Source organism: Archocentrus centrarchus, chromosome 21 (genome assembly GCF_007364275.1).
Source record: "Archocentrus centrarchus isolate MPI-CPG fArcCen1 chromosome 21, fArcCen1, whole genome shotgun sequence".
Lineage (NCBI taxonomy): Eukaryota > Metazoa > Chordata > Actinopteri > Cichliformes > Cichlidae > Archocentrus > Archocentrus centrarchus.
Genome location: NC_044366.1, coordinates 24,023,099 through 24,048,208, shown reverse-complemented (window position 1 = coordinate 24,048,208; position 25,110 = coordinate 24,023,099). Strand labels below are relative to the sequence as shown.

General features: G+C 41.7%; 2 protein-coding genes across 3 annotated transcripts; one reads left to right on the top strand and one right to left on the bottom strand.

Annotated features, from left to right (window-relative positions):
* Nucleotides 1-553: 553 nt before the first annotated feature.
* Nucleotides 554-20,393, top strand: LOC115801078 (discoidin, CUB and LCCL domain-containing protein 2). 2 transcript variants are annotated; one of them, XM_030758785.1, is made up of 15 exons: nucleotides 554-969; nucleotides 3,361-3,585; nucleotides 5,326-5,463; nucleotides 9,176-9,227; nucleotides 9,308-9,380; nucleotides 11,669-11,802; nucleotides 12,048-12,088; nucleotides 12,830-13,039; nucleotides 13,869-13,993; nucleotides 14,463-14,610; nucleotides 15,720-15,857; nucleotides 15,997-16,087; nucleotides 16,516-16,565; nucleotides 16,651-16,785; nucleotides 18,962-20,393. In XM_030758785.1, exons 1-15 carry the CDS (start codon nucleotides 882-884, stop codon nucleotides 19,369-19,371), a joined length of 2,058 nt encoding a protein of 685 aa, XP_030614645.1. In that variant the 5' UTR covers nucleotides 554-881; the 3' UTR covers nucleotides 19,372-20,393. The 2 variants fall into 2 exon arrangements, with proteins under 2 accessions (XP_030614645.1, XP_030614644.1); XM_030758784.1 differs by having other exon boundaries at nucleotides 558-969; nucleotides 15,720-15,863.
* A 1,577-nt stretch (nucleotides 20,394-21,970) lies between these two features.
* LOC115800094 (cell cycle control protein 50C-like) lies at nucleotides 21,971-24,983 on the bottom strand. The gene is made up of 7 exons (XM_030757345.1): nucleotides 24,570-24,983; nucleotides 24,228-24,344; nucleotides 23,775-23,882; nucleotides 23,449-23,539; nucleotides 23,215-23,361; nucleotides 22,897-23,109; nucleotides 21,971-22,706 (listed from the first exon to the last, which is right to left on the bottom strand). Exons 1-7 carry the CDS (start codon nucleotides 24,765-24,767, stop codon nucleotides 22,519-22,521), a joined length of 1,062 nt encoding a protein of 353 aa, XP_030613205.1. The 5' UTR covers nucleotides 24,768-24,983; the 3' UTR covers nucleotides 21,971-22,518.
* Nucleotides 24,984-25,110: the final 127 nt, after the last annotated feature.

Sequence of the window (25,110 nt, the reverse complement as noted above, 5' to 3'; positions counted from 1 at the left end):
TTAATGGTTGGGGTTTTTTTTGTTGTTGTTGTTGTTTCCATATTTTGGATGTATTTTTTTTTTTTTTTTTTACAGTATCTTCTTCATGCTGAACTCTTTAATCTGTAAAACCCAACACGATCTGGACCTGTTTCAACTTTAAAATCCTATTCAATCTTTTAATAGTGGGAAAGAACAATATGGCTTTATACAACAGATACTCTGACTTGTCATAGCAGGATACGATCAGTTATTATTGACACCTGTGCTTTTCCTGCTCTGACATGTCCAAACGTGCGTGAAAAAGAGATCTCAGAAAGAATCCTTTTGTTTTTGAAACTTGAGCAGGCTACTCTCTGCAGGACCTTTACTTGAGTATGGGTTTAATTTCGTATGAGTGGGCGTGTCTAATTTAACAAGAAAACAAAAACAGTGACTGTGGGGTCTGCAGAGTGCTTTCTAACTGTTTCGTTTTGGTGATTAGGAGGATTTTTGTTGGACTTTTTATTATACGGTTGCAGCAGGTGCTGAAGGCGGGGTGCTTGCGGGAAACACAGGAGCATTTAGACCACTTGGGGGACTCGGGTATCCCAAATCCAGGAGGAGGAGCCTCGGTGGACGGGAGGAAGTAGCTCTACAGATTGGATGTGTGTGTGTGCGCGAGTGGAGCGTTTACCTCCATAGTGTGTTTGTCGCAAACCACTGGATTGTTAAAAGATAAGCCAAAAGGAAAGAAAAGGAAAGGAAAGAAAAAAAATCCTCAGGAAGAAACCACCCGCAGACTGTATCTCGAAGAGATGAAGATTTTCCTTTGGTTTTATTTCCACGGTACAGGTTGAAGCAGCCGGCCAGGAAGCGAGCATTATGCATTCAGACTGCAGGCTGCTATAGGCAGAGCGGTAATGGTGGGCAGGGGAGCGACAGGGGCCGGGGTTCTCGTCCTGTCGATACTCATCATTCTCACCACGGAAAGCTGTCGAGCGCAGAAAGGTTTGTGCCACTCAGCTGCGGTGCCAACCGGAGGAGCCGTGTCCAACCGCAGGAACACGCGGCCGTGCAGATTTAAAGTGTAAACACAGACGTGTCGATGCTTAGTGGGATGTTTTAAGTGTATTGTTGTGGTCCGCCGAACTTAAACCTACCTTACATGGCCGTGTGTACGTGGAGTTGAGCGCAGCTTGCCACCGCCCGTCGTTTTGTATGTTTTGTTGGTGGGGAGACGGTTATAGTAAAACCAGGCAAACCGGTTTCTAAAAACTGACACGAGTGTTGCGAAATAACTGCTGCTTCATAAATTGAGTGCTCGCTGAATTAACACACAGCTTTAAACGTTTTGGTAAAAGGTGAAAGTCACAGTCTGTTACTTATTTGCTTTTCCCGGTGCGCCACTTCCCTTTAAATTGACAGTTTTTTTTAATGGAGTCTGGTTTTGAGGGCTCTACCAGAGGACAGCACGTTTGGGTGCTTGTGGCCTTGTTTCTCTTTTCAGGTATCCCAATTTGGACTTTAAAGCTAATATAACAACTCCGGGTAACGATATATGTTGGTTGGAGCATGCTTACCTGACACTATATTGTAGATAAATTACCATTATTGTTATTATTTATTTATTTGAGAGTCGACAGGCCTCAGGTGGCCAAAGATTGGGGGTGGGGTAGCAGTGGGGGTAAGGCTGTAAACACGTGGACACGGTGTGTCATAACTTACATTTCACATGAACTATACGTTCACGTTAATGGATGGATGTGATTATAGAAATGTTTTTTTTTAACTCCTTCCTTGTGTGAAGGCAGTGTGCACTCCTGTGAAGGACCATGGAGTTGCTCAGTAACTTTTGTGAGTCAGGGTGAGGGAAGCTGCTTTGTTTTTGTCCTCTTCATCTGGATAACGTCCACAGAGAGGCCCTTACGTAACTCCAGGTCGACAGAACATCGCGTTAACACCATGAAGCGTGACTGCTTAGTGTTATCTCAGAGCCACACAACAGCAACAGACTCAGTCTCACGCTCACTCACTTCTATTAAAACAAAGGTTTTAATTAAAATCTTTAAAATTTAAATCATCTCACATGTGATCATTAACTTCCAACTTTATGTGGTGTTCTCTGGACAACTGCCAAAAGTTTTTATTGTCTATAAAAACTAAACAAAAAGTAATACTTACCTCTTCACTGAATACCATTACTGCATTGGATTACATAATTTAAAAGGCAGCGTTATTAGAAGTATGGCAGCATCAAACAGTTGTTTTTGTTGTTGACCACACTATTATTTTGCTGTGTGTAAATTTGCCTTTTTTTTTTGGGTGAAGAAGTTAAAGTGTCATTACATCTGATTATCTTGTATCCAGGGTATGGATACATAAAGTATGGCAGAGTTATGTTGAAATGAGAGATTGGTCGTTGTTCATTAACTTTCCAGAAGTGATGAAGCCGTCACTAAATCATCCCAACCATCTTTTTCTGCATTATGTTCTGCTAAAAAAAAAAAAAAAAAAGTCTAAGTACAGGGTTGGACCCCCTTTTGCCTTCAGAACTGTCTTAGTTCTTTGTGCCACAGATTCATAAAGGTGCTGGAAACATTCCTCAGCGATTCTGGTCCATATTGATAATACCACACAGTTGCTGCAGGTTTGTTGGCTGCACATCCATGAGCTGCACATCCATGATCCATCACATCCCAAAGGTGCTCTACTGGACTGAGATCTGGTGACTGTGGAGGTTGTTTGAGTACAGTGAACTTATTGTCATGTTCAAGAAACCAGTGTGAGATGATTTGAGCTTGGTGATAATGGCGTGTTATTGTGCTGGAATGGGTACACTGTGCTCATAAAGGGATGGATGTGGCCAGCAACACTACAATACAAAAATAGGCTTAGGAGCCTGAGTGTACAAAAAAATATCCCCCACACTATGACACCTCCAGCAGCAGCCTGAACTGTTGATACAAGGCAGGATGGCTCCATGCTTTCATGTTGTTTACACCATATTTTGACCCTATCATCTGAATATTGCTGCAGAAATGGAGGCTCATCACACCAGCCAATATTATTTTAATCTTGTACTGTGCAATTTTTGGTGAGCCTGTGCAAATTGTAGCCTCAGTTTCCTGTTCTTAGCTGACAGGAGTGATGCCTGGTCTGGTCTTCCAGTGCTGTAGCCCGTCTGCTTCAAGTTTTGATATGTCACGCACACAGAGATGCTCATCTGCACACCTTGGTTGTAACAAGTGGTTGTTCAAGTTATTTTTACCTATTGTTACCTTAACAAACGTGCTGTTATTTGTGTAATTTACATGGTTCCTGTGTAAATTGTACATGCTTTTTGCTTGTCCTCGCCGTCTGCTCTGTGTTTCCTGAAACTGTGTTTTTGTTGTCCTGCAGGTGATGGCTGTGGTCCCAGTGTACTTGGCCCTGAGAGTGGGACTCTGTCCTCTCTGGGGTACCCAAGGACCTACCCAAACAACACTGTGTGTGAGTGGGAGATCAGTGTGCCTCATGGCAAGAGGATCCATTTTCTCTTTGCTTTATTGGACATAGAAGACAGCGACTGCCAGGTCAACTACCTCCGCCTCTACAATGGCATCGGACCAAACAGGAGCGAGATTGGTGAGGGTGACAGATGTTAAACTTGGACTCGATGTGGCATAGAGGGCAAATCCAAATGATGTCTTTGCAAAATCAGAATGTGGTACACCGTACAGAGTAAGGGAATCCTATTTGTTTAGATGTGAGGCAGTAGTTTAGTCTGTGATGTGTTTTTGTCAGATTTTGGACTGATCTTTGGAAACCCCTTCCCTGTGCGTCATTCCAACCCTGGATATTGGGTGACAGAGTCTGACAGTTTTCTGAAATCGACAGTTTAACATTCACACCCACTCTCTGTCATGATTGGCCGGCGTCCAAAGATAGCCATTTTTCTCTAGCTTTCTTTTCCCCTGTCACTTTTCTTACAAATTATTAAATACCACTCTAGGAGCACTTTACTGGAGAGGCTGTGTTGTTATTAACCCAATATTGTAATTCTGTTGCAGCTTCTTTTTCTCAGTGATGTCTGCAAACGCCTTTTCCTTCAGATGAAGTTGTAAAACACATCATATGAGCTAGCCTATTCTAAGCAAACACAGTCTGTATAAATCTCATTAACTTGTTCATTATCTGTTTATAGGCACAGAAGAAATGTGGTTATTACATTAAAGGAGTTAAGTATCAGGAATTGGAGGACATATTAACTTTCACTGTTATAACCTCATCACTGTAGGTTATTACTCAGATTTCTCCCTGATCTCAGCCATGTTTTTGAGCCAAGGGTGGAATATTTTAAACGGGTCGTTTTGGGCAGTTTAATATGTTAAAGTTACAGTCAGTACCTCATACATTCTGAATATAAAGCCTGCTAAAATCATGTGTATGTTTCAATGTTGGTCTTTGTTACAGTATAGATTGTTCACAGCAGCCTCTCCGATCCTCTTTATTCGTGAGTTTCTTTTGTTTTGGCATCAGATCTATAACTTTGGTAGATTAGAAAATGGTGTGAAGAATTATGTTGCTAAATCAAATAACACATTCTTAAAATAATCAGTTTTAACACTTCATTTGATGTCTTTCAATTACATATTGGGTTTAAATGCATTAAAAATTGCTTTTTCTTTTTTTTTTCTTTTTTTGGCTTATCCATCCTGAGGAACGATGAGCTTATGCTATAGCCGGGCATCTGTTGTCCGACCTTCTGTTCACAAGTCACAAGAATTGCTGCTACTCCTAGAATGTTGGTCAGATTTGAGTGAAATGTGCATATGTTGATCACCTAATGGATCTTCACCCTAATTGTGCTCAATGTCAAGGTCACATTTATCGTTTTACACGCTGTTGTGACGGATCGTGAGCCGGATGAGCTGCTGCCTGATTGACATTCTGGTTATTGAAAGTTTTCACAGTGCCTCAACATTGTTGGAAACAGTGTTGTCTTATAGCAATCTAAATATTGCCATGTATTGTGGAGGGTGTGCATTAACATTTCAACCAAATATCAGTGTTGATCAGTATCAATCTTGTTGGTGTGATACTGGCTCTGCATCATGTTTAGTTTTATTGTGTTATGCTGCTCTTTATGGGATAGAAAGTTGTTATAAAGACCTTCATTTAACTTGGTGAATCCTGCAGAAAAAAATTCAATTGGCTAAGACGTTTCCCAAAACATATCTGCGACACCCATCAAGTTTATCTTATTTAGTGATACTGAAAAGGGTTTTTTTTTTTTTTTTGAGTTTATATCAATACGGTGTTTCACTTTGCCAAACAGGTTTGTGTAACTAACCGGTCTCTTTGTGTGCCTCTGCTGCTTAACAGTGAAGTACTGCGGTTTGGGGCTGAAGGTTGAACATCTGATCAATTCCACTAGTAACCAGGCCACTGTGCAGTTCATGAGTGGGACCCACCATACTGGACGCGGATTCTACCTGTCCTACTCCACCACTGAATATGCAGGTAACGGCAGGCTCTCAGCTCACCCACGGGAGCAGTCTCTCGTCTTCTTATCACCCCAGCCTGCAGTAACAGTCATGTGATTAAGAAATCTCAAGTTTGAGCTCGTGTGCATGGCTGTTTCGTCCCTGGGGGGGGGGGTAAGACGTGCTTCAGTGATTGTTAGTTTGGGTTAATCACCGCTCTTTCGTTCCGTACCTTCACATTATTTTAACAGTTCTGAAGTAATCTGGGTGTTCTGGAAAGTCTTGCACGCAGATCAGTAACACATGGGTTTGTCTGGAAGCTGGCAACCTATCACTGTTGGTGTGTGAAAACTGCAGATCTCCTCCCCTGTTCGATCATCCAGTTTCTGACACCAGGTTTCGTCTTGTGTCGGGATACTGAAATGTCACTACAGAATTTCATGTCAATCGATCAGTCTGAGCAAAAGTGATACACCCATCAGCTAACTGTGTAACATGGCAACGGCTATGCCAGTTTGTCTCAGTTTTCTCTGCTTGTTATGGATAAAGTTAGAACAGGTCTGACTTTCTTCTGTTCACTTTTGGATTAAATGTCTTTTTGAGGATTGTGTGTGCTGGTTTGGGGAACTTTTTTCACTGGGCCATCGCAAAAACTTTGAACCGAGAGACTCTCTAATAGGGCTGGGCAGTTGGATGATTACATCAGTTTTTATTTTTTTAAGGAAGGATGGTTTGTCATATTTGCCAATTTAATGGTCTGCCTCTTTAAAGAATTTGGTTTGGTAAATAAAAAAACTGATGCAATTCATTTGAAAGCGTGTGCTAATAAATATTCTGCCACATTCTCGTTGCACTAGTTTCTCAAAGAGTGAAGTTTCTGAGAAATGACCCTTCTTTAGTGGCTGCTGTTCTACCGTGTGTAAAAGCAGTGCCACTCTAAGTTGTATTTGAAAACTAGTGCTTTTTCATACCCTGGTTATTTAATATCATATATTAATCACAACTAGTTAGTCATTTAGAGGCTGGAAAACATCCTTTTGTGTGATTGTTCCGTTTAGATCCTTTGACGTTCCCTTTTTCACAGTTTAAAACAAAAAAAAAATGGTTCCAAATATTTGTGTGTGTGTGTGTGTGTGTGTGTGTGTGTGTGTGTGTGTGTGTGTGCGCTAAAGCTTCTGCACACACCACGGCAAATATATTGTAACTTTGTGTGGCCTGACAGATGTAGAAACCAGCCCACCACATTTCAAAAACATGATGTTTAACAAAGTTATTTTTATATTATACTGTGCTATTATTATATATGTATGCTGAATGCTTTTATAATCAGGACCAGTGTATTTTATGTAGATGATATATATGTCCCATTTACCCTATAAGCAAACAGTGTCTATAGTAATAAAAAGACCAGAAAAGGAGAGACTGGTGCTGAATAGAGAACTGTGTGTGCACTTCAGTGGTGACGGTGCTCGAGGCCACAGAGGTTTTTTACGATGTGGTGTTTACTCACCATTGAATACGTAGTTAAACATGCAGCAAAGATAAGGAGCTGCTCTGCTGTGAATGGGATATTCTCATCGGCCACATATCTGGAATTCCTGCTGCAGTGTATGCAGGATGATTGTGCTAGTGAACATCATTTCAAATGATTGGTTTTCTTACAGAAATGCGAGAACAGACAGGGCCAAGCAGAGCGGGACGGCATCAGCAGATGTTAACCACTGAATGTGCACAAATTTGGGTTTAGTCAGATTGAAATTTAGCAGCATACCATGATTATAAAATGTTTATCTACTGTATTGTTGCTGTATATGTTGCCAGGGGGGTTAAAGTTGGGAAGGGTGAAGAAGAATACAGACTTTTTGGGAAGTGAAAACATGCAAACGCCTGAGGTCACAGTGGCAATGAGGGGTGAAGGGAAGTGAGAGTGACTGAAAAAAAATTACTCATAGTTTGTGGTTTTATTGGAAGATATGCATCCTGTGAGAAATCTCAAACTGATCTCAAATGTGATTGTTGCTGATGAAGCGTGACAGTACATGGGTATTTAGGTGATAGGCAGAAGAAAATTAGCTGTTTTTATTCATTGTAAATTAATTTTGATTAATCAGCAAATTGGTGACTAATTGTCATGATTTTATAGAGATCATGATGACTTGGTGATGTAGGTCAAGATGTCTAATTAGCAGCAATATAAAGGCAGAGAGAAGCATCAAATTATCTCAACTGACAAGCTGAGCATGGCTCAGATCTGTTTATAATTGGTTTACTATGAATTCTAGACAGTTTTAGCAGCCATCCATTTTCTTCTGATTTGGGGAGGGGGCTGGAGCCTATTCCATGCCACAGGATGAGAGGCAGGGTAAACTCTGGAGAGGTTGCCATTCTAACACAGTCAGATTCACACCTATGCTCAATTTAGAATCACCAGTTAACCTAACATACATTTTGGTTTTTTTGGGCTGTGGGAAGAAGCCGGAGTACTCGGAGAGGACCCACACAGACATGGACAGAACATGCAAACAGAAAAGGCAGACAGTCGGGACAAAGCTTGACAGTAGCTTGATTACTAATGTCTTAAAACTGGAGAATTACTTCCTTAGTAAGCAGGTCACTTGCAAATACTGCATTCTGTTTCTGAAGACATGCCTCGTCATGTGGATTATTTACAGATAAATGGATAATTGGAGCCACAAGAAGAAAGCCGCAGCAGTGACGTGTGTGCAGTGCAGTAATATTTTTGTCTTAGCGGTTATCTCGCCTCGACTGAATCACACTGTAAGGCAAACAAGGCCATCAGTCCACCCAGCCACTTTTTCCACAAAGGAATTGATGTGCGTTCTCTCGTCATGTAACTGATCAGTGCAGATGAGCGTAGGTGGACAGTTTGCACAGCTAAGTAACTGAGTAACCATGGTGACCTGTGGTGGTTGGGGGTATTTGTCATTTTGACTCACTGGTTGGTCTACCAGATAAAGTTTTTTTTTTTTCCCTCCTTTGTAATGTGGTCAAGACTCCCAGAGACTGACCATCACCACAAGGTTTACGTACACTTCCCAGTAGCATACATCACCCTGGACCGAAGCAGTGAGCGTCATCACTGAAGCATTCACATGTCAACACCAACTCACCCCCCCCCCCCCCCCCCCTCCTCCATGCATTCACACACACCCCCACACACGCATTCTTCTCTGGATGACTTTGATGTGTTCAGAGTGGATGTGAAAAACAAACAAAATTGCCCCAAAATGAACTGATTCCAGCTCCTCAATGTGAGTACTCGCTGTGTTTGTTTGTCTGTGATCCAGTGAGGATGAGCTGAACATCTGCTTGCTCAAATGATTTAAAAAAACAAAATTCAACTTGAGTGCTCAGGACAATCAGGATGGTTGCTTTTAGCCATTCTAGCAGCACGACAGTGCACGTGGTGCACTCAGTCGAATGGTCCATCCGCCACTTCGGTCCACAGCTGTTTAATGTTTAATGTACCTACCCTTGTGGCACTCAGAGGAATCCCAGTGGGGTTGATGATTCCCTCACTGCCTCCATGAGGCCAAATATTGGATTTGTCGAACTTTGTGTACCATTAATTAGCAAATGGTGATCCTTTAATAGACTTATCAATTCCCTGAAAAAGGCAGATGGTTAAAAAGAAAAGAAACTGAAAGGTTCGGGGGAAAAAAGTAGGTGATAGTTTATCAGGAACATGCAGAGAAACCAGTTCTGATTCTGTTTGTTTGCCTTTGCAGATCTAATCACCTGCGTGGACAAGGGAACTAACTTCTCTGAGGCAGAGTACAGGTAATCACTGCTTGCTTTTTGTGGATATTGATGCAGTGATCACACTGGTGGATATTAATTGTGCATGTCTCTCTCCTTAGGAAATACTGTCCAGCAGGCTGCTTGACATCTACAGAGGTTGTTTCTGGATCTATACCTAAAGGTTATAGAGAGGTGAGTCACGCTCAGTCTATACATGTACATACATATGCATCACTTGTATTTCTGTTTTGATCCATTATTTTTTGTTTTCCTAACTACAAGCTATCTTGTGCAAACGGGCCTCTTCTCTACGATATGCTTGTCTTGGACTGATGACCTCACAGCACCCCCAGCTGCGTGTGAGGTCGTGGATGCTTGGTCTCTGGCTGATGATCTCATGTTTTGAGCTTGAGGATGTTTCAAAACGGAGGAAGGGAGGAAGGGAGCAAGCGAGGGAGTGGTGTTGCTGGCTGATGGGAGGATAGGGAGGAGCATGGGGTTGTGCTTCAGGGAGTGAGGCGCCCCACAGGAACAGAGGAGGGGCAGGGTCAGCGGGTGAAAGGGAGGTGAGATAATAGTTTGGCCGAAAATAATAACCCTGTAATCCAGTCCAGCTGCAGGAGAGTGCTGAGCAGAGCTGTGTGTGTGTGTGTGTGTGTGTGTGTGTGTGTGTGTGTGTGTGTGTGTGTGTGTGTGTGTGTGTGTGTGTGTGTGTGTGTGTGTAGTGTTTTTGGAGAGCCAAAAATCTGAAGAGTGAATCATTGTAATTAGAATTTGGAGAAAACCTTTGTATATGTTCATACCTGGGTCTTTTTTGTTTTGTTTGTGTGCATGTGATTCATTCATATTTGCCTTTTTGAGAGTGTGTGAAACACTAAACTGGAACATGATGGTGATTGTGTGCATCTCACAGGGATCAGTTTCTCCACCCAGATTGTAATCCTGCAGCTGACTTTAGTTTTTAAAATTCTGCTTCACCAATTTATTCAATGATTCATGTTCTTTTTAAAAAAAATGTATTTATTTATTTTTTTGTTAATTTCCCTCTCCCACTTATCACATGTGTTAGTCTTGTGTGTTAGTGTGGTTTCCTCTGTTGGAGGCAGAGTGCTGTGGTTTGGAACATTACTTTGTGTTTGTGTTAGTGGTTTGGCCTGGCTCTCTTAAGGATGCGGTATGTGTTTTTGGGAAGTTTAAGAGTCACAAGGAAAGTGTTGATTGCTTGTGGCAGCCTCTAACTGCTGTGCGTGTGTGTGTGTGTGAGAATATATACGTGGGCTTGTCACTGTTTTCCCCACAATGCCAGTGTGGGTCTTTCCCGTAAGAAAATTTTCCCCTCGCGCCACCAGCTGCTCATCGGAAGGAGCTCGTGGCCAGAGTGGGATTGGATTTTGTCAGCTTCTCAGTGATGTGGCAGCAGGTTTTGACAGGAATGTAGCCAGCAGTGAATCATTACCTTCAGTGCCACTCATTATCCTCTGTACAGAGAAGTGACATCATCCTGACTCATCAGCCTTTATCTCCCTCGGTCTGAAGGTTAAGTGATTATGCTGCAAAGCGGTACTGCCTGTTTCCACTCGTTTTGAAAATGGAGCAAATTTGCAAAAGCACCAGTGTAACACATACTGTATGAAAGTCGCTGCTGCTACTGTCCCAGCTATCATAGGGCGAGAGGTGGGGCGCACCCTGGAATTCGCCAGTCTATTGTAGGGCTAACAGAGAAAGACAGACAACCATTCATGCTCACAATCACACCTATGGCCAATTTAGAATTGCTAGTTAATCTAATCTAATGTCTTTGGAGCACAGGAGGAAGCTGGAGTACCCAGAGAGAACCCATGCAGACACAGGGAGAACATGGAAACTCCACACAGACTCCAATGGATTAAAATCCAGCCTGTTTGCTATGAGCAGTTCCAGTTGAAAACTTGAAATTGTTAAATCCATCCCAACGATTTCTTCTAAGCGTATCAGTTCCTTTTATCAATGTTGGGGGGGGTTTTTTTGACAGGTGTGCATTGCAGAGCCATGATGGCATATTTGGACTAAGATGCTGAAAACCTGTGCAGGCTAATATGACTAACAACATCAGTGACAATGGGCCAACATACCACAAGTCACAAGAGTGCAACATACACTCAGTATTCATGCAGGCAGGAAAGGCTGTCAGAAAATAGAAATATCAGGGCAGGATGTTTCTCTTATGACTCGTCAAGTATGGTAAGGTGTGGGTTTGTCAGCTGATCTCAAGTGGTTACAGAAATGTGCAAATAAGCAGAAAACAAAGTTTCTCTGTGATGACTGTCATTAACTTTTGTTCATCTTTCCACCTCTTTAAATGTCCTTTCCAAGTCATTTACAAAGAATAGCACAGTTGTTTTCTTCTATCAGATGTGCTTCCTGGGATTGAAACGACAAAAGTGCATCATAAGAAGAAAATCTCAGTTTGAGCCTCCTTATCTGTTTCTTTCATTCTGCAGTCCTCCCCTCTGTGTGTGGCAGCAATCCACGCAGGTGTGGTGTCCAATGCGGCAGGAGGGAATATCAGTGTGGTCAACAGCAAAGGCATCTCTCACTATGAGGGCACGCTGGCTAACAACGTCACTTCCACTGTGTAAGAGAGTCGGGCACCACAGAGCACACACTCTTTGCACCCTGCTCTTCTGCTTTGTTTACCCCTCATATTAAGTCATATGTTCTTGGTCCCTGTGTTAGAGAAGGTTTGCATTTATATGCAAATATAAGCTATTCTGAGAGTTTGCTTTGTTTGTTTACCTTGAGGGAAATAATTTTCTGTGTAAATATTTAAAACAAAGAGGAACGTGTAAGTGATAAATGCTTGATCATCTTTCTTCTCAGGGGAACTCGGTCAGACAGTCTCTTCACTTTCATGACCAGCGGTGAGTCATCCAGGCTCTTTGCTGTATTTTTTTTTTACAAAGAGGCATATTACCTCATATATTTGCTAGAAAAACATGAAGAAACACCCCTGCCATCTTCCCTCAAAGTATGACTCTGCATAATTCTTACTGAAAAGTATGTTTTTCATCTGTGATGCGGGGAAGTTTTTACCTTAACTTTGATGAATTCAGATAGAAATACCCTATAATATTAAAAAAAAAATTAAATTAAATTTCAATAAATGTTTGCACACACTCTCCCATTTACTGTATATATACATATTAAAAATGGGTCTTGCTGTGTCAAGTGACTGTTAATGCACCTTGACATTAAAATCAATGAATTAGCAAAACACAAGTTTACTTTTATTATGATGTAGTCCCAGTAAATGCACTTTGTGTGTCGACGAGCTTAGCACTTTCTTTGATCATTCATCAGATGTGCTTCTGTGGTAAAAGAGAAGAGCCAACGTGAGCTGTTAGGTGACAGGCTGCACATGTCAAACTGTCAGTTGCTCCAAAATGGGCCACAAAAAAACTCCCCAATGTTTATTCATTGCTGCCTTGTTTCTGTAATCTGTATTATTAAACAGCCTTTGGTCTTAGCATCAGTAACTACAGGTGTCAACAAATGAACTAGTGTTGGCATCTTGAAGATCACCTCTTTAATGTCTTGTGATCCAAGTCTTTTTTAAATTTATTAAACATTTAATGAAGCTAAGGGTCTGTTTGTGCTTTCAGGTTGCTATGGAACCCTGGGTTTAGCATCTGGTGGTGTTGCTGATACTCAGCTCAGTGCTTCGTCTGTGTTGGACTGGAGTAGCAGTGAGCACGGCGTGTGGGCACCATCAGGGGCACGGCTCAGAAAGGAGGGACTGCCCTGGGCTCCTTCTCAGAGTGACCAGCAGCAGTGGCTGCAGGTGGATCTCAAGAAGGAGAAGCGGATCACAGGTACATATCCACATAAATAAAATTCTCAAAATATATTCGTACAATAAACAGAACAAGCATACATTACAGTTCCTGTCTTTAATTTAGGTGTAATCTTACCTGTAAAATCTCATCATGCTGATGCTTGGCCAGCTGGTTCTCCACCTTTCTGACTGACATGCTTGAGTGGATGAAGCTTAATAACACTGACACCTTCCTTTACACAAACGTTATCCTCAGGATAAACTGCAACCACTTTGCTGACCTGAAGGTGGCCAAATGATAGATTTTCCAAACCTTTGTGACCAGTGGCTGCAAACTTTTCAGGAAATATCCAGAATAATTATCATCTCTGGCAGGTTTTGAGTTGATCAGTAAATAAAAGATTAATAATAAAAAATGCTTTTTCTGGTACATGCCATGCATTGCATTGCTTTGTAATATTTGCAGAAAGTGGTGTGCATGTCATAAATACAATAGCTCCTTCCAGACATACATTACTTTCCGTTAATCCAAAGGCATCTGAATGTGTGTGCTTCATGTTTGAAAGAGTCTGGATTTCACATTTGCGTAAAAACACATAATTCACATACAACACAGACAAAAAAGACACAAGAGCTCAGCCTTCGAAAACAAATGTGTTCCTCGCAAACCATTTACTGTACGTGGTGCTTGATACAGGACTGTGGTTTCCATGTAACTCAGTATCTGTTCTCATCTCTGATAAAATGGCAAACAGTAAATACAGGATGTAGTAAATGGGGAGTGATTCTGGACACAGCCGCAGTCTTAAGCTTTCAGTTGAGTCAGCTGTACGTCATCCTCCGGTTTCCTCTGTCCATCCATCCAGGAATCATCACCACTGGTTCTGCCCTCAGTGATGAAAAGTGCTACGTTTCAGCATACCGGGTCCTGTACAGTAACAACGGCAAGCAGTGGTCCAGCTACAAAGAATCAAATTCAACACAAGACAAGGTAATCAATAAGCCCTGCTCACCCCCCCCCCCCCCCCCCCCCCTTCAAATTACTGCAAATGGACAAAAATGTCACTTTCAAAGTCTGCAGAGACACTTATATGGATTGTTACCAGAGCAGCTACTATTGACGAAGAGATGTTTATGGCAGGAAATGAGAGCAGTCAGTGGTTTGAGTTAAGTGCTGTGGTGGACAAGTCTGGACACTTGGGAATTAATAATGGATGGATATGGATTTAGTGGCAAAGTTCTTAGACTGAAACTACCGTCTACCAGCTCCTCTCTACTCGGATCCTCACAGTCTCGTATCATGTGGAAGAAAGTAATTATTAGCTTGCCAAGTTGGAAAATAATCAGCTTAAAGTGCATTTGTCCACAAACTGAATTGTTCCAGCAGCTATTACTACAGGCCTACAGTTGGGTTAAAATCTCTGACGCAAATAAGAGGGTTTGTTGTTCTTTTCTGGTAGATTTTCCAAGGCAACAACAACTACGGGGACGAGGTGAGGAATAACTTCATTCCACCAGTTGTGGCCCGGTTTGTGAGGATCAGTCCCATCTCATGGTACAAGAGAATTGCACTCAAGTTGGAGCTGCTTGGCTGCCAAGTTCTTTCAGGTAAATGAAGTGTTTATTGGCAGATCAGCAAAGTGAGCAGAACAACAAAGTCTGTATTGTGCAAAAGTCTTGAGCTGCCCCTCATTTCTTTATATTTTGCATCCAAGGAGTCAGACTGTAATTTTTTTAAGTGGTTTTGATCAACAGTTCTCCAGACTTTCTGTAGGTCTTTCAAAGTTTTGCTTGTAACTGATCATTTTCAGTTTGTTTGCCATTTAACACTGACCTAGGCAGGTTGTTACTAGCAGCCTGTCACAAAAACACATCATTTGCTTCCATTTCTTTAGTTGAATCTATAAAAAAATGAGAAGAAGAAGGCTGAGGTATGCCACATTACACAAGAACTGGACTGAAAATCAATGGCAGTGGGCCGTATGGAGTGATGAATCAAAATTTGAGATTTTTTTTTTTTTAATTCAAATTGTTTTCAGTGTGTACAGAGGAGGTCAGGAGAGAGACAAAACAGTGAGGGTCTACAGCCATCTGTAAAACATGGTGGAAGCTCAGTCATTGTTTGAGGCCGCATTTCAGTGAGTGGTGTTTGAGATCTTGTTAAAATTGTTGGAATTATGAACACAGAAAAGTACCATCAGATTTTGATCCACCACGCACTACCATCTAGAAACTGTCTGATTGGCAGTGGTTTCATTTTTCAGCATGACAATGATGCTAAACACACTGCCAATAGAAAAACACACATTGGAACACTATCAGTCATTGATTGGCCTCCCCAGAGCCCAAACCTCAGTATTATTGAAGCAGTGTGAGATCATGTTGACAGAGAACAGAACAAAAGGAAGAAACACCCAAAGAAGAGCTTTGAGTGTCCTTCAAGAAGCCTGGAGAACTATTCCTGAAGACTACTTAAAGAAATTAGAAGAAAGAGAATTCAGGCTGTGTTGAAGAATAAAGATCGTCATTACAAATATTGACTTTCAAGCTTGTTAGATTTGTACAAATTTTTTTTTGTTTGTTTGTTTTTTGCTTTGTCATTGTATGCAATGAATGTTTGCACAATTTAATAACTAGCTGCACCGATTTTCTCAGGGTTGTTCAAAACCTTTGCACAGTACTGTAATTTATTTATTTAATTATTTACTTATTTACAGACGGGCGAACAGAAATGAGGCCAAGGATGGTCTCTCCTCATCACACTCCAGCAGCTGCTGGTACAAAACACCCACCTCACCTTGGCCTAACAACACCTCCCCCGAACATCAGAAACACCACCATGCCTCCCCACACTGGTAAAGGTGCGCCCAAGTTTTAATTTTAAAAAATTAGCATTTTTTTTCTTTTTTAAATCGTGAACGGCGATTTATTTTTTTTTTTTTTTTTTTTCCTTTTGTCATTTAATACTTATTATTGATTTAATTCTTCTTTTAGATGTGGCTCTGGCAGCAGTGCTGGTTCCTGTGTTAGTCATGGTCCTGACTCTCATCCTGATTGTGGGTTGTGCTTGCCACTGGAAGAACAGGTATTTATCTTCTCATCCTTCAGTTTTTTTTAAAAATTTTATTTAAATCTTAGTTTTTATGTGTTCATCTGTGGCGGGCGGGTGGCATCCATTGAAGTGTCGCTCAATAACTCAAGAACCATTCAGCCTACACTTAGCTGATGACCCAAGCAAGGTTGGGATTGTGTATGGGGTCACTGGGGTCAAGGTCATATGTTAGTCTTTTTAAAGTTTTTTTTTTTTTTTTTTCATGTCCACTTCATATCTAAGAAATGATTTGAAGTATTTTGCATGATTATTTTCCATATCAAGACATTATGCAGAGATCAAATCCTGGAGGTCATGGTCACAAAATTAAATCGTTGTTTTCAGCGAACAGAGTTAATACAGTGCGTAATTTGCCTCGCTAAGTGGAGCCCTCGTTTTTTTACTTTACTCTTCTCTGTCAGGAAAAAGACCTCTGAAGGAACATATGATCTTCCTCACTGGGATAGCACAGGTACGTCATCGCCCCGGCAGCACAGCTCGGTTTGTCTGGATGTGTTTTGTGAATTTACTGCAGCAACTCTGTGCATTGGTTGTAGACTGGTGGAAAAGCATGAAGCAGCTGCTGCCCTCCAAGATGGTGGAGACTGAGGATTCAGTGCGATACAGCAGCAGTGAAGTCAGCCGTCTAACGGGAAGAGGTGTCGTACCTGGACTACATGCTGAACCTGCAGGTAAATGCCGTTTAATGCAGTAGCTCCTGAAGTAACCGGGTATTCTTACTGCAGGATATCTGGTTGATCTGATTGCATTTAAAGTTATACTTGATTGTGTTAAAGCTTGAGTTGTGCTTGAGCTTCAGGGCACGAACTGATAGCCAGATATTCTCCTTCAGGATTTTCTGGTAGAGAGCAGAATTCATAGTTTCATCAAGTCGTCCAGTTCCTGAAGCAACAAATCAGCCCCAGCCCATCACACCACCACCATGTTTGACTGTTGGTATGATGTTCTGTTTATGAAATGCTGTGCTAGTTTAAGGATGTAACGGGACTGAAATCTTCCAAAAAGTTCAGCTTTTGTTTCGTCAGGCCACAGAACATTTTCCCAAAAGTTTTGGGGATCATCAAGAAGTTCTTTGGCAAATGTGAGACGAGCTTTTGTGTTCTTTTTGGTCAATACTGGTTTTTGTCTTGGAACTTTGCATGGATGACATTTTTGCTCAGTCTCCTTATTACTGAATCATGAACTCTGATCTTAACTGAGGCAAGTGAGGCCTGCAGTTCTTTAGATGTTCTGAGTTTTTTGGGACGTCCCGGATGAGTTGTAGATGTGTTTTTGGAGTAATTTTGGTAGGCCAGCCACTCCTGGGAAGGTTCACCGCTGTTCCGAGTCTTCTTTTTTGGGGATAATGGCTCTCACTGTAGTTATCTGGAGTCCAAAAAATGGCTTTGTAACCCCTTCCAGACTGATAGATGTCAATGACTTTGTTTCTCAGCTTTTTTTAGATCGTGTCATGATGTGTTCCTTTTTGAGATCTTTTAGTCTGCTTCACTTTGTCCAACAGGTTCTATTTAAGTGATTTCTTGATTCAGCAGTTCTGGCAGTAATCAGGCCTAGGTGAGGGTAGTGAAATTGAACTCAGCTTTTCAAAAAATGTGGTTAATCACAGTTGATTCATGATTTAAGAAGGAGGGAGATGACTTTTTCACACAGGGCCAGGTAGGTTTGGATAGCCTTTTTCCCTTAATATATGAAATCCTCATTTAAAAAGAGACCTGTTGGTCTATAGAGCTCCACTGTCAGATTTTTACTTAGATTACTCAGATTTTACTATAGAAAGTACTTTTGCTTTAGGTCACCCATCATTGAGCTGATGCTTAGTTTTTTTTTGTTTTGTTTTGTTTTTCTAAATGTTGAAAATTTGAAAAAATAAAGTCAGAAATGGAAAATCTGTGGGGAACATTTTGTACACCTTTTCCTAATGAATGCTCAAACCAAGTTTCAGAAGAGTTGGCCAATAAAATAAGGAAAGGGTAGTGATTCAAGTTAAACATCAATGTTCAGTTTCCTTGAAAATTTCAATATAAAAAATAAAGAGAAAAAGAAATTCATCTGTAGTATTTTGTATAGATTTGCCCAATGACTACTTCAAATACATTTGAAAAGATTCGGCCACTAAATAAGGGAGAAGTTGAACATGAATACACTGTTTAACTTCGAAATCTCAAAAATTTGTAAAAAATTTAAAAAGGCATTTTGTGTTCTGGTATTCTGGAACATTTCATGTAAACATGTAAGTGTAGCAAATATGGAGAAAAAAAAAGAAATCAGGAAGGGTGCAAATCCTTTTTCTTAGCAGCGGATAAATACACATCTGTGTGTGTTGCAGTGTTTTTATTTTCAAACAAATCCAGAATGTACTCAGACTTCCACTTCCTGTCTGTAGCAGCTCCAAACATACTCATTCCTGCTCAAGTCATGGCTGTTTACTGTATACTGACTGCACACATCCAACATCTGAATGGGATTTGTGTGACAGCCTCTAAATAAATTACTCTTCTTAACATGTGGAGCTCAGTTAATCAGTTAATTGTTGCTTTTGTTCTTTCTGTGGAATATTTAACAAAAAAAAAAAATGTATTTAATATCACACTCTTTACACATCTGGCCTGCTCCCACTTTTCCCTCCAACAAATTGTGGGATGTATTACATTTCCAATTAGTTGTCCACTAATTGCAGGGTTAGTGGTTCAATCCCCCACACCCACATAAAAATGTAAGCTATAGCCTTTTGTGTCAAAGAGATTGGACTTCTGGAAAACTTGGAAACAATCTGAAGAGGTAACCTGATATCTTTAAGATGCCCATGGTTATTAACATTTTTTGTTTCGCTGTATGCTTCCCTTTCAGAATATGCCCAGCCACTGGTAAGCGGTGTAACAACATTAGGCCCACGGTCAACCTTTAAACCAGATGATGGACCCACCCCAAGATACTCTGATCCAGACCTGTACGATGCCCCCATCTCTCCAGACATATACCATGCCTATGCAGAGCCCCTGCCATCTTCAGGATCTGAATACGCTACACCCATTGTGGTTGACATGGGTTTGAACCAGCCCTCGACTTTATGTAATTTCGTGGGTCCTGGGCCCATGAATCCTGCACCACTGCATCCATGGACAGACAGTGGCCAGTCAGGGAGCACTGCATACGATAGACCCAAAAATTCCACTGGACATGCCACGCCCCCTGAGGATCTGACCTATCAGGTACCTCAGAAGCAGAGAAGCACTCAAAAGGCAACAGGACAAGGCTGAAGAGTTTGAATGCACATGGCCTTAATCTGCACCTCGCTACCAGCACGACCCAGAGGATAAAGACAGGGTTGCTGGAGGAGACGTGAACCTGTCAGCCCTTGAGTTTTGGGCTTGAGTCTTGAATGAACACTACCTTTGCTTTAGATTCATCCGGAGATGCCTGTGTTGCCTAATTGTTTCTGCATGGCCACAAACAGCTCGTGTAGAGTCCTATCACTGAAATCACAAAGATGAATGTGCTTGTGCCAGGCGTGAGTTGGAAATGGGTGAACGGAAAGAGGGGAGGATGAAAAGAAGAAAGCTGACTACTGTTTGATAAAGACTCTGTCCCTGTTCTGTGATTTTTATTTTTATTTTTTTAAAGGTCTTGCATCCTGTGAAACTGTGATTTCCATTCTGCCGTTGTCTGTTACACACTAAACTAGATTCAACTGAAAAGTACCCGACGATTCATCAAATCTGAGGGTTTTCATACTGAATTAACTGCATGTGGAGGAGTTCCTCCTTTGTAGAGAAACTCTTGCTTTCCATGGTACGTTGTCTTATTTTGTTTAAAAGCATGACTTGAAATTGTGTATAGTTCTAGTAATTCCATTACTGCAATTCTGTTCAAACTCAAATGATTTATTAATATTTATTTTTTATTTCACATCCTGCTGATAAGGAGAGACTCTTTAATAATCTAACATCCCGCCACTCGGTGACAGCAAATCAAAGAATTGGGAAGGTGCACCGTTGTGGGCGCCTCACTGACAATTAGCGGTTTTTGATCAATCCCGTTTAGAGATGGAAAAGAAACTGACTGGGAGAATCAATCGAGTGAGCTTCCAAAAATCCTTTGAAAATACTTTTTGTAGTATTGGAGACCAAACGTTGCCTTTTCTGATTCACAAGATCCGACTTTAACAATCGTGCCAACATCGCAAGTTTAACCAAATAAACGTTAGAGCAGTCTTAAGACTTTTTTTTTTTTTTCCAACATTGTTGAATGATGCAAAAACAAACCAAAAAAAAAAAAAAAGGTACAAGTAAAAAGCGGTAGATGAGTAAACATGTTACAGCTGTGATAACTTTATAGTTTGTGTGTTTAGATTGTGTTTGTGGATCATGGTGATTGTCTGGTGATGAAATGGGTGTTGTGACTTGTTCATTATTCGTTTATCTCTGTGCATCAATGTCTGTATGTGCGTAAAGCTGTCGTCATATTTCAGCCTTGTGGGTTTTTTGGACAATCTACAGCGTGGCTTGTGGTAGGGCGTCGTCTGTAGCACCGGTAGACCTGCATTCCTCTCCTTCACCTGTGGTACTGATCTGACTGGTGACAGAAAAGTAGGTGGAGGAGAAACACAGAACAAGCTGCTTAGTATCTTTTATAAGAACAGCAACCTCATCCAAAAGGTGTTGTTCTAACAGCTGTGCCACTGTCATGCTTTGATCATGCTCAGTAACCAGAGTTCTCCAGGTGCTCCCTGGTCACAGAAGGGTTGCGTTTATGTGGCTCTCACTGATTGTATATAGAAATAAAGAGTTTTTAAAAAGAAATTTTTGGAGTACTTGCATTTTTTTCAAAAATATTTGCTAAATATTTGTCTTTTTTTTTTTTTTTTTTAATAAAGGTGGCGCGGTGGTTAGCACTGCTGCCTCACAGTTAGAATAACAACAGAGGCCTGGGTTCGATTCCACCTTGGCCAAGGCCCCTCTCTCTGTGTGGAGTTTGCATGTTCTTTGTGTCTGCGTTGGTTTTCTCTGGGTACTCCGGATTCCTCCCACAGTCCAAAGACATGCACTTACTGGGGTTAGGTTAATTGGCCACTCTAAATTGCCCATAGGTGTGAATGTTTGTCTCTGTGTTAGCCCTGCGATAGGTTGGCGACCTGTACAGGGTGTACTCTGTGTCAGCTGGGACAGGCTCCAGCCCCCCCGCGACCCTGAACAGGATAAGCGGAAGTGAGTGGATGGATGGTCTGTTTTTACATGGGTGGTGGGTGTGGTACTGTGGTTGTCACCTCATGGCAAGAGTGGGTTTGAATCCAGCCTGGGGGCCTTTGTGGAGTTTGGATGCCCCCCCCCCCGGGGGTCTCTTTCTCCCATAGTCCGGACATGGTTAGGTTAATTGGTGATTCTAAAGTGAGTGTCGGTCTGCGTTAACCTTGTGACGGACTGGTGACCTGTCCAGAGCATACTCTGCCTCTTGCCCTATGACAGCTGGGACAGGCTCCACCCCTTGCATGACACTGAATTGGATAAACCGTGTGGGAGGGGCATGTGCTCCCTGGAGACAAAAAGTACCTTCTGTATGTTTTGCAGTTTTTGTCATAAACCAACTCTTGTTAACCTGCCTATGCTTATAGTCCTAAATAGTAACTTGGTGTATTAATAGACCAACACAGTGAACATGTTAATGTTAGTATTTAGCTAGGCTGTAGGTTCTTAGTATTGTTATGGAGCGATTTGAAGCATCTATAACAATGACACAGAAACAATACATAATGCAACAGCTTCACTGCAATCCTTTAATAAATTTTAAGAGGTGGCACTCTGAGTTTTTGTGTTCTAGGAAACACCAAGACATAAACTAAAATAAATGTTGGGTCTGTACCATTGTTAGTGTAATAATTTTAATAAATATATTTATAACATTTATTATATTTATACATAGCCCTGCAACAGACTGGTGATCTGTCCAGGGTGTACCTATGACAGCTTGGACAGACTCAGCCCCTCCACAACCCTGAATTGGGTATGTGAAAGAAAACGGATGGATGGCTATAGATAAATGAGTACATGAGAAAAAGTGGTCTTTATTATAAAAGTAAACTTCAGCAAGTAAAAATCAAGTAAACAAAGCTCAAAGATGAAAACACACCAGCTTTCACAGCAACATCACTATAAAACCTGTCACGCACGTGGATCTATTTTCCAGCTATTTTCCAGTTTTCATGCATGTGCTGCTGTAAAATTGCACACAATTAACATTCCATTTTAAACCATTTTCCTCATCCATCATTAACTCACATGAATGTTCTTGTCATTTAGGATTTGTTGTCCCTACAAAACAACTCCAAAGCAACCCAACAATTATAACTTAATCCGCTTGTTTTTTTCCCAGAATTCCTCTCCTCAGTTTCCCGGAGCACCTCTTTCCCTTCACTCCTTCATGTTCTTCCCACCTTTTCCAAACTTCCACCAGACCACCGTGAGGACGACAGCTATCAGAAGGATCAGGCTGCTGGTTACGAGGTAAGCGATAGGCAGGAAATGGTTCTGACCTCCAAACCAGGTCACCGTTGTCAGCACCACTTCCTTTCTGCCTCGGAAGTACTGCACAGGAAAGTCTGAACAAGCAGGAGGTCAAGGCCAAAAATATCTGATCAAAGAGAAGCTCGAAGGAAAACAGCCAGCCTGTAGTCTTAAAATAGCCCCTGTCCACATGTGTGTTAAAATCCTGAAAAACAGCAGAAAGGCCAAATGGATAGAAGGCAACGTGCATTAGGGACAGTTAAGACAACTGCAGTGAAAGGATACTGTAGGATATCCGGATGCTGTAATTCCCTGCTGGAAGCCCATTCATGAAGGGCTTGGTGATTCGGTGTAAGATTCCATAGAGCTTCTTGAAGTTGGGGAAAGCCGCCTCCCTCATCCATACAATCAGGTCGTCATTGACGAAACCGTTGTTCATTGGATCAGAGGGATCAAGCTCATACACGGGCTTCTGCCAGTACAGAGGTGGTGCCGTTCCTGTGGAGAAAGCATTTAAAACACGACGCATGGCCAGAAAACTTGTATCACAAATCAGATAAATGATTTCTGAAATACGGGGAAAAAAAGACGTTTGTTCTTTACCTTCAAAGGCTTGTTCTAGAGTCAGGTTGTCAGTCGGAGGGTTGCGAAACTTGATGTATTTGTCCGTGTACCACGAAAGGCCTTCTCGTAACAGAGGAGCCCAAACTATATCTCCACTGGACTGATGATACATCAGGGTGAAGGAGTCTGGGAGAACGCATAACAGTTAAGAGGGACAGGAAGGGAAAAGGAAGGATGTGGTAACTGACGGTGTATGTTTTGAATAGTGTTTACCATTGAAGATGCTGTTGGCCACAGCGCCACAAGGAGCAATGGGGTGTCCGCTGGGATCTTTCATAAATGGCTCGCAATATGTACTTGGGTTCTAGGAAAGATTTGACATTTAATCAAGTACTCAAGTAAAATGCAAGAAACTGTATTTTGTATTTACTTGGGTCATCTCTGTCGAATATTAAAATTTGTTTGATGATCTGAAACGTCCAAGTGTAACAAATATGCAAAAAAAACCCCCCAAAAACCAACAACTAGGAAATCAGGAAGGGGCAAATACTCTTTCACAGCACTGAGTGTCAGCATGTCTGCTGAAATGGTGAAGATACCTTTAACTTGTTCTTCCTGCCAACCATCTGTCCATCATCTCTGGAGTCCATGTACCTGCGAAGGTTCTGATGAAAGTTTCGGAGTCCATAGTAGAAAAAGACGTCTCCCTGACACACACACACACACACACACACACACACACACACACACACACACACACACACACACACACACACACACAAAGAGGATCCACATCAAAAACTGAGTATAGAACCACAAATCCTAAGCTGAATTTAAGCTTTAAGCTTCACAGCATGGACAACAAATGAAAGCAGTGACAGTGGGGCATGTTAGATACACTGTGAGAAAGTAATAATCTTTACATGAGACCCACTTCCAAGCTGTTTCAGAGCTTTGTGCCACACCATGTGCCACTGAGGTCTCCAGAGTAAGCTTCTAAGTGGCCCCTCAAGTCAGGATTATGTTGTCACATTGTGTTGAGAGGTTCTTACCTTAAATGCTTTTTCAATCCTGAACTTCACTGTGCAGGTGCAGGTCTGGGCTGCGTTGCTCACATTTTTACGCATTTCAAAACACTTACTGCAGGTCTCGGCCTCCGTGTAGTCCAGCTGAAAAGACAACAAAGAAGAGAGAGGAAAAGAGCAGATAATGAACTTGCTGTTGAACTTTTTCCAAACACAACCTTGGACCTTTCCTCACTTGTCACACCCTTTTTTTTTTTATTGCACACAAAGGCACTGAGGCCTTTCCTCTCTATCTGACACAAACACATTGTGCTTTTACACCAACAAACTCAAAGTGAGCATTTAGAAGCAAATGTGGTTTTCACTCACCTTCATTTCCTGTGTGCTCTGTACAGTAAGAAGCAGCCACACTCCCAACAGCAGACATATCAAAGCCATGAAGTAGAAGAAAGGCAGCACAGTATTAGCAGTTAGCATAGGAGACCAGGCAGGTAACCGCTGCTGTTTGAAAGCTGAGTTGTCTGGCCTCCGAGCCAAGGGCCCCGACTTGCCTTTTGCTTTCCCCATGAGAGGGAGCTTCGGCTGCAGTCACAAAAAAGAACTTGACTGACAGCTGGAGACTCAAAGTGTGTGTAAAGCAGCGCCGCTCTGACTTCCTGTTTTTTATTTCAGCGATATCTCCCTGCGCACACAGACACACAAAAATACACACACACACACACACACAACCACTCTGCTTACCAAGAGATTTTCCCAGCAGGCTTTGCTGGGTGGAGGCGACCGTTGTGGCCTGTTACTTATTAACTGCAATCCTCTACTTAACTACCTCTTTCTGTTAGCTCCATTTTATTACAAGATTGTGTGCTTCCTACCTACAACACACACACACACACACACACACACACACACA